Here is a 16,572-nt window from a genome sequence, read left to right on the forward strand (position 1 = left end):
AGGGACATTGCAAAACTGTCTTTTGCTCCGCCTCCAAGGGTTTGCACACCCCCAACTTTACTTATTGTTAAATACTTTTATATATTAAATACTTTTGTTGTTCGGTATAATTTTGTACGTTACGTGCTCTTCTGTATCTTTGCAAAATATTCAATCGCTTCGATCATTTTCTATTCCTCAAACAAGTTCGATAGACAAATCACCAACAAATTACGATCACCAATTAGATGTTCCTCTACCATTTTCAACAATGGTAACCAATTCCCACGACTCGCACGACACCCGGGTCATCATCGAGGGCCACGAAAACGCTGGCTACTCGTGGGATCATTCACCCTACCAACGTCACTAGCTTCCCACGGTTCTGGGACCGTGAATGGCACGAGGGAAGCTTATAAAAGGGATCGAAAGACTACAGTCTCATCCAGTTGCTTGCCAGCAACCATATCGTTGCTGTACCTTCGGCACTTTCTTCTCGAGTCGTGTATTTGAACGTTGCAAGGCGAAACTGAATTGTGTGTTACTTTTCTTTGGTTCAAATTTACCTGTTCTGGTTGTTAATAAAAAAGAAGAATGGTCGAGAAATGGTCGTTTGATTTGTTACTGTAGCTCACTGGTAGAGTAATTTTCTTGTTTACAACTGACGTGTACTATTATTTTTTAATTTATATAAATGTGTATAAAATACACAAGTGGCTTACAAATTACAAATGATAAAATAATTTACATAAAGTTACACATAATGAAGAAAGCTGTGACTTTCCCTCTGTTCAGATATTGTAGTGTTATTTAGTAATAACGCATGAAAGTACAACTTTCATGGTGACGTTTTATTATTTCACGTATTGGCGTCTATTTGCTGGCATATTTTCCTCAAGCAACGTGTATTCTTAAATTCAAATCACTATCAAACATGCTAGTTCATAGGAAAATTCAGAGATTATAGCAGGGTCAGGCTTGGGCATTTTTCTACATGGAATATTTGAAAAATGATTATTTTAACGATATATCATCTTATTTGAGCAAATATTATTTTGAAATAGTTGGTAACTAATTAAATAATTTGGCTATATTGTTTACAATCAAACATACCAAAAACTCATGTTAATATTCAACTCAAATTAATTATATGTTATTTTATTTCCAAATAGTTAACTAAAATAGAAAATTATTTGACAATTTATCTGTTCTTAACCCAAGATAAAGTTACTTTTCCCCATATTATTTTGAAAGCAAGAAGAGCAGCAAAGTACTCGAAGACAATTCATCATTTCAAATTATCATTTTTTAATCTTCGTTTCAAATAAAATTTGCCCAAGTCTGAACAAGGCTAAGCATCGAATCCGCGCGAGGAAACTGTGACGATTCAACGAGTACGTAAATATTTTTCATATTTGATTGTGATTCCTTTGACGAAGAGTGGCGTCTAACGAAACCTGAAGAAAGAGTGGTAGTTACTTACCGGATGGATGATTGGACTGTAAATTGTAATCGTCGACCTGCAGCGTGCTGTTCGGCCCTGTTCTAGTGAATCTCACCACGTGATACTGATTGTCATTCACTTTCACACCGACCTCACCGATCGGATGATCGTTCGTCCCCATATTGTAAACAGCGAACACGTTTCCTTCCACCTGGAAAGTAACGAAAAATATAATTAACAATTGCTTCAAACATCTCTAAAAAATCTGTGAACGCTTATGTCAATGATATATATGAAATTCGAGAGTTACAGCGATTTTGTTGTCCGTATCTGTACAGAAGCTCGTGGACAAATTGGTGGAACGACGTGGACAATGATTTTGCGAAATTCTATGTGCGAGCAAACGTTTTATGTTCGTTGATTACGTCAGTTGCGCTTAAAACATGATTAATTTCCATTCTACGTATTCATTTGGTCGATAGTAGAGACAATCGTGTCTTTGATGGTAATAATTTTGTTTCTAATTGTATATTTTCTAAATGAAGAATATTAGTATCAAATAAGAGTAGATTTTTACATGGAATATCGAGGTTTCTTGATAGAATTTCTATCAAATATGTATTTCGACATTTTTAGTAATCTATTTCTTGTTTTTCATTTGGTAATCGTATCGATGATTTTAATGAGAATTGAAGTATGAAAGCGTTTTAAGTTATCCTTATACGTCACTTGTTTAAATATTTTTTGTCTAGATTGTCCAGATTTACAGGCTTCGTATGCTTCATAAGATCAAACTTTTACTCTCTTCCTTTCTTTTCTTCCATTTAGTTGCTTCAGATTAGTTTAAATACAGACTTAATCGATTAATCAATGTTTGACAAATATCATTTGCGTTATTTTTCCAGAAATTACGTAATACCATTAAATTGTGTAATGAATTAATTAAATAAGTAATAAACATATTCACTTAGATTAAAATTAACATAATTAACGTCTTTAGACATATTTCCACATGTTTCCCTGTTTTAAACGTATCTCGTAAAATAAACTGCTATTTAACATATATTCTAACTATAATTAAACTATAATTTGCCTGTCATCGCCACTTAATATTCAAATCTTATTACCTGCATCTAAAAATGTCATTTGCGTTTTTCTTTCTAGTAATAATCAGCATGAAATATTGTCGCACATAAAATTACGTACGTAATACGCAAATTCTATTTAAATTTAAATATATTACAGCATTATATTATATATCATGTAACATATGAGAGAATTTGGGATTTCACAGGTACATTCTTACACCTATCGTAATCAGTTAATTAACAAGTAATACTTATACGATATACTCTACATGTGAAATTACAAATTCCTCCCTTTCTTGAAAATCGACGTAACGAAACTTCCAAATTATTCTATAATTATTAACAATTGAATGGTTTTACGGAACTGTGCGTGTGACCAAATTTTGTACTCTTTAAGCAGCTTATGAACTATAACCCAAATTAATCTGTAATTACTAATAATTTAATAGTTTTACAAAGTAGTACGTGTGAGCAAATTTTCTACTCTTTAAAGCAGCTTATGAACTATGATCCAAATTATCCTATAGCCATTAACAATGTAATGGTTTTCAGAAATATCATGTGTGACCAAATTTTGCATTGTTTAAGCGGCTTATGAACTACGACTCGAATTATTCTATCGTTACTAACAATTTCAATCTCGAGATAGTCGTTGCTGGAAGCAGATTCTATTCTGACGAGGACGGCGTCGCTCACGCTTGTTACAAAGCCCAAGGCCACCGTGTCTCTCTTCATTTCCGGCCTCTGATTCGGCGGGAACGTGTAGGTGATAATTCCTCTGCCGGCTCCGAATTCGTAAGCTGCTGCTTCTGTAACGACACAATTGCGCGCCATAAGCCCAGCAAATACAGAGTTAATAGAAAATGACTAAATATTAAACGCTAGAGCTAACCAATCATCGCTAAAATGTAAAGTCTGTGAGGAAGGAATCTCAATGACAGAGATCGTATTACGTGGAAAAATAATTTGCCAGAGGAGAAGCTAACTTTTTTACCAAAATTTTTACCAAAAACTCATTCCACTTTCCAGTGATACGCTATCGTACAATTATAACAGTTGTTTAGTATAGTACCTATCATTAATAATCATGCTATCGACACGAACTGGCTTGTCACTGGCAGAAATTAAAAGACAACGAATTGAACTGAATGAAAAGACACGAGGACTATCTTTTACAACTATCAAACAACGTATAGTATCCATATTTTCGATTCTTTTAACTCTATGTTTCCATGAATCTAATTAATGGCCAAAAATGTCCCATTTCGCACAGTTGCTGTTAGTCCACGACCTATTACCCTATCGTCCAATTTAATAAATTTATCAATAAGGTTTGTCTCGTGATTCTACTTAAATATATATTTCTTAACATTCATCGATCTCCAAAATTTTACATTAACTATACTTGCACGATCCCATGATATTATTCTAGGAGAAACATTTCATTCTACATTCATTCATTTTATATATACAGAAGCTGAATTTTCAACATGACGTTCTCTTCGACAAACAATGTTGATAACAATATTGCAAGAAATTTTTTTAAGTTGCTTATCTTTTTCTAAAATATCCAGGCCGTGAAGTATATATGTTTACAGTAATAGCGTTAACACCACTCAACGTAAGTGCTCTAGATTAGAATGATCAGATACGCCTCGTAAAACGAGGCAACTTATTTCGTCTCTTCACGCAGCCTCTAACGACAAATTTTTCCTACAAGAATTTTCTACCTTCGAATAACAAAACGCCGAAGAAAGAGGCTGCTAATCTACTTTACTCGTTTATCAAACTCCTTAGAAAATATACGCGTAATCGGATATTCTTAATACAAATTACTGTCGTTTTACTTAGGCTAAATATACTCGGGACGTACAAAATTTATATACATTGTTTTAATACATTTGCTTAATAAAATAGCGCGAGATGGTATTTTCTATGGAAAGAGCGCAGATGCAGCTCGTCTGCTGCGTGTCACAACGAAGATAGTTACATTGGGAAATATACTCTGTACAATTTCGATACGCATTATTATTATTATTATCTCGAAGACGCTTTTGATAAGAGAAAAGAAAAAAGGGAAAGAAGTAGAAGGCGAGGAAGATAGGAATCGTCGGATTAAGTTTCCCTAAACTTCAAGGAACGTGCTTATTGTGTAACTTATACAGAGTGAGTCGGTGGAAACTACTGGGATACTGTTATCAACGTTCGTCAATGATTTTATCAAAAAATATTTCAAGTGGAATATGTTGCATTTGATGGCCAAACGAGTACATTTTGATTTCTTAATATCTTACATCTTCTACGAAACTAAGATAACTTTGAGTTTCTTAATAGCCTTCATATTAGTACATGTAATATTTGTGTTACATTTGACATTCTCTAGAAAAAGATAATTTGTACCATAAAAAGCCATAAGTTTGGCAGATACTTAAACTCGAACTCGTCAGGTTTGATGTACGAAAGACGAAGATGATAAAAGCTTTATACAGCTCTGCTGCTTTATACATTAAACTCAACAAATTCGAGTTGAAACATCCACAAAAGTAATTGTTCTTTGGTGACAATATTATTATACATCATCAATGTTATCGTTACTATTTCTATTATTATATTCATTATCAATATATATATAATAATATTGTACAATGTATAAAACACAGAGATAATAAAAGCGTCTGTCCTTCTGCTCCATACAGTACATCAAACGCAACAAATTCGAGTTGAAACATCTACAAAAGTAATTGTTCTTTGGTAACAATATTATTATACATGATCAATGTTATTGTTACTATTTCTATTACTATATTCATTATCAATATATATATAATAATATTGTACAATGTATAAAACACAGAGATAATAAAAGCGTCTGTCCTTCTGCTCCATACAGTACATCAAACGCAACAAATTCAAGTTACAATATCTGCTGAGGTCCCATTATCTTGGAAATGGAACTTTACTTTACAAAATAAGTTGAAGTTTCGGTAACAATATTATTTTATATTTCGATCATTATATTCATTATTATATTACATTGTCAAGCAACGATAACAATACTGTTACCAAAATAATATTATTTTCCAACCGATAGTTTCCATCGACTCAGCAGACAGTTGGCAACTAAGTGAATGCGGATTTTGTCATTAGATGGTATTGGCAAAATCCGCAATCACTTAGTTGCCAAGAAGTGGGAAAGTATCTGAACGCTAGCTTCGTCCAGCGAGTCCTACGGCGATGTTTATCGCACGCTACGATGTCGAAGGTGGTATCGAAATTTTCCCGCCTCACAGAACACAGTCTGTTATTTGTCCGCCGTGTACATGAAATATTCATGTTTTTACCTTCGTTACACGTCGGCCCAGTAAAACTGGTCATGTCGCAGTCGCACGTGTAACTATTCCACTGTTGCACGCACGTGCCATGATTCGAGCAGAGATCGTGCGTGCACTTTTTGCCAGCGTGCATGCTGGCGTACATGTCGCAGCCAGATTCCACCAGAGAGCTGGGAACCACCGCGTCGGAGATCAGATTGGTACTCTCGCCGCTCAGGTCCAGCGACGACAGGCAGCCCTCGAAACCGTGTCTGCTGAGAATTTGCTTCGGTAGCTGGCCGTACTGCGACTTCTCCACGCCACCTGAAATTATGCGAACGTCGCGTTAGTTGGACGGAAGATCGCGGTTTCCTTGGACGCTCGGGCAAATCCATAGATCGTCAAATGGTTTGCACGATGGTCGAACGACATTGCAAAGAATCGTTTAAAGTAACCAGCAGTTCGACACTACAATGTCGTTTATCAATGATAGTTAGGTTTTCTTGTCTGTGAATCATCGTATCCTGTTGATACGGAGAAACAATTACCCGCAAGTGATAGAAACAAAGCGCTTGGACTTTGGAATGGTATAAAATGTGCGAAGATCGACGATAAATTAGAATTTCTTTTCAGCCAAGAAACGAATCTCAGTAGCTTGCATTTGCTTTTGCAAGGATCGCTTCTCTTTTGACTTTGTTCTCGCGATAAATAAATTAATTAATAGTAGTAGTGAATTAGTAATAAAGGAAGCATAATGGTAAAAGTGTCATGATTTTATCAACTTTGTAGATGAGAATGTTTAGAAGAAGAAGAAGAAGAAGAAGAAGGTGAAATATTTAGGAAATGTTGAGATTAGGGTGGAAGCTCAGATTAGGGTCGAGATCACGAGTTGATATGATTTGATTATTGTATCAATCATATGTATGAATTAATTATGCGTATAATATAAATATAACGCGTGTCCTATAAATCGCTAGTACGGAACACGTGCTGCCTGTGGTTTCCAAATGTACTTGGAGATCCCAGCTGGAAGTTGCAAATATTTTTTAACGCTCCTATCAAACATTTGCGTCTTTTACGTAGCGTTCGTAACAAAATTCTAACTCTGGTAAGTTGCGTAAATACATTGCAAGGAAGCGATTAGCGCAATCTCGAATTCGTGACCGTTGTCAGTGGTTTGAAAATCGTTTATCAGCGACTGCTTCGCGTAAATCGGATATAACGTGTCCGAGAATCTGCTATAAATTGAAATTTGTATAGACAGAACTGAACAGTTACTTGTGGTCTGCCATCGAAGATCAGTTAGTTTCGAGCAACGTTCAACGTTTTGTCATTGACACTTCTCAGGTACGGTTCCAGTCATTATGACACTGCGCGACTTAAAAATGAATCAGATTACTTGAACGAATTGCATTGTGAAAGAGAAAACCTAACGTACAGATACAAAGAATATCTATCGGTTGATAATCGAATCATTACGATATTTTCACTCATTTTCCGAATATAAATTAGACCGAGTTAAATCATCTTGCCTAGTGAACAGATAGAAGAACTTTGTACAGTTCTCAATTTATGTGCTCGTTTAACAAACCTGCAATTTTCAAAAATAGCATCTTATTCTTCTTAGAAGTAAATGGTATTATGTTTAAGATTGATCTGTCTTTCTTAGTTCTCAATTTTATGAATATGCCAGCTTTTCAGACAGTGTAATTATCAATTCGAACATAGATGTTTTCAACCCCATTTTTACCTAATTCGCTATTTTATCTCGTCAGATGTTTTTCCATACTTTTTCTCGATCCTGCTAAGAGACAATTAATAGAATTTGCGATTACAACCAACAGGTGCGTGAATTTCCGGAAAGTACGATGAAGAACTGGCTGATAAGTGGAAGGCGCGCGATCAGTCTTCTCTGCATCTTCCTTCTCGTGCAGTCGTTCTTGGTTACTTGGTCGAATTGTGAACCCGAAACGAACTCTGCGATGTCACGGATGGCTGTAACCCCTGCAGTGGAATATAGAATTTCACCGAGATGTCACATCGGTATCTATGGTCGCAAGTTTTTACCCAAATGGTGCAAAATAATCTACTAATGTTCAGACTCTTAAAATTTATAAATCACACGCATATCTTTGTTCCTGTTCCTCCTCTTTTTGATCATCGACTTTCGCTTTGAATCTTGAGGAGCACTGACGTTGCAAGATTCAAAGGACGTCGATTGCTAATTGATCGATTATTAGCTCACTGATTTTCTGTATTCAGAATCCTGTTCCTTGTCAATCGAATTACAAAGAATGCAATAAACGAGATAACGTAAACATTGAATTCCTTTCGATTTAGTTATAAACTCCACTTACAATATTTTTACAACTACACAAATTCAGTCTCCTCACTGACTTACAGATGAATGTGCTTGGAATATACGATATATCAAAAGCAACAAATATTTTTACACAATCGACCTTAGGTTCCAACTATATCGAAATATAAGACACAGAGTATGTGGAACGAGTTACAATTATGCTAAGCCACGCAAACGTATCCATGACAGACCGAGAAGAATTTCAATATTTGAGTATGGAATTTACTTCTTTTTACCATTTTGCTACCAGAAAGTCTGCTTAAGATCATATGACAATTTTTGCAACCAACCGAAATCCGTGGAAGTTTCGTCAATTCCCTTTGTAGGATTAAACAAACTATCATCATAGTTAATCGTCTTTTCTCGCTTCAGAGAAACGTAACGCGAGTAGATCTACGTGGAGCAGATGCGCAATGAAAGCGAAGGTACAGAGTGTTCGGAAGCTTCAGTGAGCGAAAATGAAAAGAATTTTTCAATCACGAAATATACGAAGATTTTCAATTAAACGATCGTCCAGAATGCGAGATGAATTTTCTGCATTTGACAACGCTGTCGATGTAAACACGCACAATATTTGTCCAATATTTTAAGACTTTGCCACTTGGAGGAAACGCGACATATTGCGTGAATATACAGCGGCTCGCATTAACATTAGGATACTCTGTGAAATAGAATCAATTTCTGAATGTAAGATCAAACGATCTGAGTTTCTTTGAGAAGCTACAGTTAGTCGACTGGACGACGTTGAAAGAAGTTTCGAAAAAATCGCGAAAAAAATGGCGAAGGTCGCTTTTCACGTCTATTTTATCTGACTCCGTAATGAAAATTTTAACAGTACGTTCTGTGCATTTATATCTGCTATATACACGCTAAAGATTTAATCGAAATCGTTCGATGCGGAAGCGGGCAATCGTCGAAAGATACAAAAATCTTTCAGACTTGTCACAGGGAAAGGCGGAAAGCGGCGAGAAGCTGCGATTCGCACAATTTTTCACCTTTTGTAGCTCGCAGCAACGTTAATGCGAAAATTATTTTGCATTAAAGAGTGTTCGAATATTAATATGAGCCGCTGCTTGTCGCAAGCAAACGATCAAGGTAATCGCGAATTTACGACTCTGATTCGAATTGAAAAATTGTTTACGAGCGATTGTTCCGCGTAGCTGGGATATAACGCGTTGCAAAACCATCTATAAATAGGAATTCGCCTAGGTTCAATCAAACATGTACAGAGCGTTCGGAAGCTTCAGTGAGCGAAAATGAAAAGAATTTTTCAGTCACGAAATATACGAAGATTTTCAATTAAACGATCGTCCAGAATGCGAGATGAATTTTCTGCATTTGACAACGCTGTATTAAACAAACTATCATCATAGTTAATCGTCTTTTCTCGCTTCAGAGAAACGTAACGCGAGTAGATCTACGTGGAGCAGATGCGCAATGAAAGCGAATGTACAGAGCGTTCGGAAGCTTCAGTGAGCGAAAATGAAAAGAATTTTTCAGTCACGAAATATACGAAGATTTTCAATTAAACGATCGTCCAGAATGCGAGATGAATTTTCTGCATTTGACAACGCTGTCGATGTAAACACGCACAATATTTGTCCAATATTTTAAGACTTTGCCACTTGGAGGAAACGCGACATATTGCGTGAATATACAGCGGCTCGCATTAACGTTAGGATACTCTGTGAAATAGAATCAATTTCTGAATGTAAGATCAAACGATCTGAGTTTCTTTGAGAAGCTACAGTTAGTCGACTGGACGACGTTGAAAGAAGTTTCGAAAAAATCGCGAAAAAAATGGCGAAGGTCGCTTTTCACGTCTATTTTATCTGACTCCGTAATGAAAATTTTAACAGTACGTTCTGTGCATTTATATCTGCTATATACACGCTAAAGATTTAATCGAAATCGTTCGATGCGGAAGCGGGCAATCGTCGAAAGATACAAAAATCTTTCAGACTTGTCACAGGGAAAGGCGGAAAGCGGCGAGAAGCTGCGATTCGCACAATTTTTCACCTTTTGTAGCTCGCAGCAACGTTAATGCCAAAATTATTTTGCATTAAAGAGTGTTCGAATATTAATATGAGCCGCTGCTTGTCGCAAGCAAACGATCAAGGTAATCGCGAATTTACGACTCTGATTCGAATTGAAAAATTGTTTACGAGCGATTGTTCCGCGTAGCTGGGATATAACGCGTTGCAAAACCATCTATAAATAGGAATTCGCCTAGGTTCAATCAAACAGTTGCTTGGAGCCTCAGAGAATCCTCAACTCTCAAGCATCGGTAGGTATACGCTTAAACTTTAATTTCTCGTTACATTACACGCGTTAGAAATGAATCAGATTATCACAGTCTCGATTATTTTCCTGTCCAAAAATTGCATATGAAAGCTTCGCTTCTTTCATAAATGTAAAAAGAGCAAAGATCCTTAGCCCTCTGACTAGGGAAATCTCGTCACTGGAATTTCCACTTCCTGAACGTAATTTTTTGTCGAACTTCAATTTCCAAAAACGTGGTTCCTTTCTTCCTACCAGTAAGTGGCGTTACAGTGACATATTCAGGGACTGAAGCTGGTCCAATGGAAATTAATTTGTTGCCAATATTATGGACATAGCGTGAGATTAAGAATTCCAACATAGCTGACGTCAAAAAACAAAAACTACACGAAGACTTGCGATACAGTCTCGTTTCCTCGTGTAACGCTGCTTATACAGAAGATCCCCCAATTTCTAATTAACCGTAGCTTCTTCTATCTGATTATATTTCCATCCTATTAAGAAATAATTAAGAGGAATTGGAATTGCATCATCCAACAGGTGAACCAAGTTGCAGAAAGCGCCATGAAGAACAAGCTGTTTAGTGCGACATGTATGGCCAGCATTCTATTTGCCATCCTTCTCATCCAATTTTCGATAACTTTATCGAATTCTGAACCTGTTGTACGCGGCGTGGTGTCAGAGGAGCGGATGGGCAAAGACAACATTCCAGTTGCCAGAGACTTTATCAAACTGAGTAACCAAACCACTACCACGCCAAAATGTCCACCTGACCGTCCAGTATTTATCAGTGGACATTGCAGGGCAGTTTTTTAACTCGCCATTATCCAGTTAATAGGTTTCTACGTTTCAAGATTCCGCGAAATCAATTACATTTGTCTCTGTTTTTGTTTGCCTTTCGTCGCTTCGTCGATGATATGCAGTGAACGTTACTCACTTGCTTATTGATTGTGCATATCTATGTAGTAGTATATTTATATATATATATATTTGTACTATATATATATATCTATATATCTGTACTATATATATATACCTATATGTAGTCCGTAATAAAGGGAGTAAAGGTTGCATTTAACGTGTCATGATTTATCAGCCTATTTAATTTTATTTACCTGTTTAATTTATCGACGTGTTTAAATATACGCGGAAATATTTAGAAGAGCCACGAGAGGATATTCATGGTCGTACAATCGAATGTAATTGTTGAGGTTACTAGATGTGTAAACAGGGAAACGCGTGGGTAAATTGTAAAGTAGAAAATATATTTTAACCCCTTAACCTACAACTACGAGCATAGCCCGTAGTACGATGATCGGGCCAAATATAATATACAGGGTGGTTGGTAACCGGTGGTACAAGCGGAAAGGGGGTGATTCTACGCGAAAAAAGAAGTGGAAAATATAGAATAACAATTTTTCGTTCGAGGCTTTATTTTCGAGAAAATCGACTTTGAATTTTCGGTCGGTACGCGTGCACTTTATCGCGTCTCGTTATAACGGATCTCACTGTAGATCGTTGTCTCGATGGAAAAATTAAAAAAAAAATTTTTATTCCATATTTTCGACTTCCTTTTTCGCGTAGACTCACCCCCTTTCCCCTTGTACCACTAATTACCAACCACCCTGTATAATAGCTTGTTTACGTTTTCCGCTCAAAATTCACGAACGTAAATCGTAGGTTAGGGGGTTAATACAGAAGTGTAGGTACAAGTAGCAATATAATTTTGAGCTGGTCCAGATCCGCACGCTAGTGTGACGTCAATCCACATTAGAGGCCAGACGTGTGCAAGTACTCACCGCGTACCCTCAATAGCCTCAAGGACGCACCATATACTTAAGCTTAGTTTTAATTTAAATTTAAATTTAAATTTTATTATAAAATTTAATATAAAATTTAAATTCAATTTAAATTTAATTTAAATTTTAGTTTATTAACCCTGTAAGTGTTATTGGTATATGGATGGTCCTTGGAACAGTCCTTAGGTTTATTATACGTTCGTACAAATTACGGAGGAAAAGCGCGAATTTACCTAACGGAAAAACTGATTTTCCCCATGAACAGTGTCGCCTACGAGCCACGTTCGTAGGAGGCTTCCTCCTCCTATCTTCGTTTATTAACGTGGGCTATAATCAATTAGCATCGCGGATCGTTAGCCTCACTTTTCCCAACGAAAAGTGTGAACAACGAATCCGCGTTGTTAGCTCAAAGGGCACACCCACACCGAGCTTTCCTCCGTAATAATACGAGAACCACTTCGGCACTGAAACTACAAACTCTCGTCAGTCGACATCTCTCAGATCAGTCGAGTAAACTGTGCTTATAAAGTTATGTTATTTAATAAAGTTCGATAGAAAAGGAATATAAAGTTATGCTACGGCTCAACCTTCATGTCTTTAAAACCTAAGGCTTAATTTTACGCGACAGCTTCAGGGTTTTCAGTTATAGGGTAACACTGTTAGCATGCGGATCGGCACCAGCTCAAATTATATTGCTTCTTGCACTTAAACTTCTGTATTGAAATATATTTTCTACTTTACAATTTATGCACGCGTTCCTCCGTTCATACGTTTAATAAACCTCAACACGTATCATTCATTGTTCCAATAGATCCATTCCTCAGACTTGCAGTACAATAACGAACAGAGTTCTACCTGGAAAATATTAATGACAACATGTGAAACGATGCTTGAGACTAACAGGCGAGAGACGAAAACTGTCCTATTGTAACTGTAGGAATGTCGACTTATATATAGGCGATTCCTGGACACGTTATATCCGATTTACGCGAAGCAGTCGCTGATAAACGATTTTCAAACCACGGACAGCGGTCACGAATTCGAGATTACGCTAATCGCTTCCTTGCAATGTAATTACGCAACTTGCCAGAGTTCGAATTTTGTTGCGAACGCTACATAAAAGAGGTAAATGTTTGGACAGAAGAAGGGTTAAAAAATATTTGCAACTTCGAGCTTGAATCTCCAAGTGCATTTGGGAAAAACAGGCAGCACGTGTTTCGTACCAGCGATTTATACAACACACGATATATTTTGATATGATTTAGATATATTTAACAGATTAATTTAATAATTGGATAATTTAGATATATTTTAATGTATTTAGATACATTAAAATAAATTTTCATACATTGTATTATATTAATTAGATACATTTTAATTACTAAATATATTTAGATATATTTCAATGTATTTAGATACGTTAAAATAAATTTTCATACATTGTATTATATTAATTAGATACATTTTAATTACTAAATATATTTAGATATATTTCAATGTATTTAGATACATTAAAATATATTTTCATACATTATATTATATTATTATTATATTATATAATATAATATATATATATATGTTATATGTATAATATAATATATATATTATATGTTATATAATATAAATAAGTATTGAAATTATATATTAAATATTATCATATATTATATGTATATATCCTATAATATTAATATATTAAAGATATTAAAATACTCTACAAATACCCCAATATGATAGCAATATCGCCATTTTATATGAATGGGACTGTCTGTGCAATGCTTTAAGATTCCATCGGGTGGAAGAAATCGCAGCGAGTTGCGCGAACATATTTGCGAGAAAGCGATTAGTGCAATCTGGAATTCGTGACTGTTGTCCATGGTCAGAAAATTGTTTATCAGCGACTGGTTCGCGTAGCTCGGATACAACGTGTCCGAAAACCGCCTATAAATTGAAATTGGTATAGATAGAAACGAACAGTTGCTCTGAGCCTGCCACTGAAAATTAGTTAATTTCGAGTTAGTAGTCAACATTTCGTCGGTGCTATTTTACAGGTACGATTCTATTCGTTATGACCACTTACAAAACGAATTAGATTATTTTTGAACGAATTGCAATAGTAGTTGATGAGCTTTCCGAAAGAGAAACATCAAACCTAACGTACAAATGCAAAGAATATCGATTGGCTGATATTTTTGTTCATTTTCCAAATATAAAAGGAACAAAGTTCTTCGATCTGTCGACTAGGAAAAATGATTTAACTCGCTCCAATTTACGTGCTCGTTTAACAAAACAGCAATTTTCAAAAATATCATCTTATCCTTCTTGGAAGTGAATGGTATTATGTTTAAGATTGATCTGCCTTTCTTAATTCTTAATTCTATGAATATACGCTATAGCACACTTTCAGACGATTTAATTATCAATTCGAACATAGATGCTTCCAACACAATTTACCTAATTCGCTGTTTTGTCAGATGAGTGATTTTTCCAGACAGTTTCTCAACTCGTAGTTGGAGATAATTTCTCCAATCGCATCGTTTTGCATATTGCTAAGAGACAATAAATTTGAATTGCATTTACATTCAACAGGTGCATCAACTTGCGGAAAGTATCATGAATTGGCTGATAAGTGGAACACGCGCGATTGGTCTTTTCTACATCTTCCTGCTGGTGCAGTCATTTTTGGTTACTTCGTCGAATTCTGAACCTGACGCGATTTCTATGATGTCACGCAAGGCTGGAGTCACTGGTCCAGCTGCTAGAATCCGCTCTCAAAAAGTTATAAAGTCGAGCCTGTGTCGCAAGAAACATTAAGATTCCTCAAATTTATATGACTGACACGCATATCTTTGTTCCTGTTCCTCCTCTTTTTGATCATCGATTTTTGCTTTGAATCTTGAGGAGCACTGACGTTGCAAGATTCAAAGGACGTCGATTGCTAATTGATCGATTATTAGCTCACTGATTTTCTGTATTCAGAATCCTATTCCTTGTCAATCGAATTACAAAGAATGCAATAAACGAGATAACGCAAACACTGAATTCCTTTCGATTTAGTTATAAACTCCACTTACAACATTTTTACAACTACGCAAATTCAGTCTCCTCACTGACTTACAGATGAATGTGCTTGGAATATACGATATATCAAAAGCAACAAATATTTTTACACGATCGAGCTTAGGTTCCAACTATATCGAAATATAAGACACAGAGTATGTGGAACGAGTTACAATTATGCTAAGCCACGCAAACGTATCCATGACAGACCGAAAAGAATTTCAATATTTGAGTATGGAATTTACTTCTTTTTACCATTTTGCTACCAGAAAGTCTGCTTAAGATCATATGACAATTTTTGCAACCAACCGAAATCCGTGGAAGTTTCGTCAATTCCCTTTGTAGGATTAAACAAACTATCATCATAGTTAATCGTCTTTTCTCGCTTCAGAGAAACGTAACGCGAGTAGATCTACGTGGAGCAGATGCGCAATGAAAGCGAAGGTACAGAGTGTTCGGAAGCTTCAGTGAGCGAAAATGAAAAGAATTTTTCAATCACGAAATATACGAAGATTTTCAATTAAACGATCGTCCAGAATGCGAGATGAATTTTCTGCATTTGACAACGCTGTCGATGTAAACACGCACAATATTTGTCCAATATTTTAAGACTTTGCCACTTGGAGGAAACGCGACATATTGCGTGAATATACAGCGGCTCGCATTAACATTAGGATACTCTGTGAAATAGAATCAATTTCTGAATGTAAGATCAAACGATCTGAGTTTCTTTGAGAAGCTACAGTTAGTCGACTGGACGACGTTGAAAGAAGTTTCGAAAAAATCGCGAAAAAAATGGCGAAGGTCGCTTTTCACGTCTATTTTATCTGACTCCGTAATGAAAATTTTAACAGTACGTTCTGTGCATTTATATCTGCTATATACACGCTAAAGATTTAATCGAAATCGTTCGATGCGGAAGCGGGCAATCGTCGAAAGATACAAAAATCTTTCAGACTTGTCACAGGGAAAGGCGGAAAGCGGCGAGAAGCTGCGATTCGCACAATTTTTCACCTTTTGTAGCTCGCAGCAACGTTAATGCGAAAATTATTTTGCATTAAAGAGTGTTCGAATATTAATATGAGCCGCTGCTTGTCGCAAGCAAACGATCAAGGTAATCGCGAATTTACGACTCTGATTCGAATTGAAAAATTGTTTACGAGCGATTGTTCCGCGTAGCTGGGATATAACGCGTTGCAAAACCATCTATAAATAGGAATTCGCCTAGGTTCAATCAAACAGTTGCTTGGAG

General features: G+C 36.0%; 1 protein-coding gene and 2 long non-coding RNA genes across 3 annotated transcripts in view; 2 read left to right on the plus strand and 1 right to left on the minus strand.

The window, feature by feature from the left end:
- Positions 1-1,402: 1,402 nt before the first annotated feature.
- The window catches only part of LOC100747745 (neurexin-1-like), a 74,844-nt gene continuing 59,674 nt past the window's right edge, over positions 1,403-16,572 (minus strand). Inside the window, exons 6-8 of the mRNA XM_003494533.4 lie at positions 5,853-6,146; positions 3,142-3,320; positions 1,403-1,634 (exon numbers count right to left, since the gene is read on the minus strand). Coding sequence (XP_003494581.4) covers positions 1,455-1,634; positions 3,142-3,320; positions 5,853-6,146 — 653 coding nt within the window. The 3' untranslated portion in view covers positions 1,403-1,454. The remainder of the gene's footprint in view (positions 1,635-3,141; positions 3,321-5,852; positions 6,147-16,572) is intronic.
- On the plus strand, positions 7,057-8,142 carry LOC112213941. The gene is made up of 2 exons (XR_002947858.2): positions 7,057-7,169; positions 7,667-8,142. It is a non-coding gene; the product is annotated as an uncharacterized LOC112213941 (long non-coding RNA).
- LOC112213942 lies at positions 14,167-15,297 on the plus strand. The gene is made up of 2 exons (XR_002947859.2): positions 14,167-14,311; positions 14,850-15,297. It is a non-coding gene; the product is annotated as an uncharacterized LOC112213942 (long non-coding RNA).

Source organism: Bombus impatiens, unplaced genomic scaffold (assembly GCF_000188095.3).
Source record: "Bombus impatiens unplaced genomic scaffold, BIMP_2.2 scf_2415, whole genome shotgun sequence".
NCBI classification, from domain to species: domain Eukaryota; kingdom Metazoa; phylum Arthropoda; class Insecta; order Hymenoptera; family Apidae; genus Bombus; species Bombus impatiens.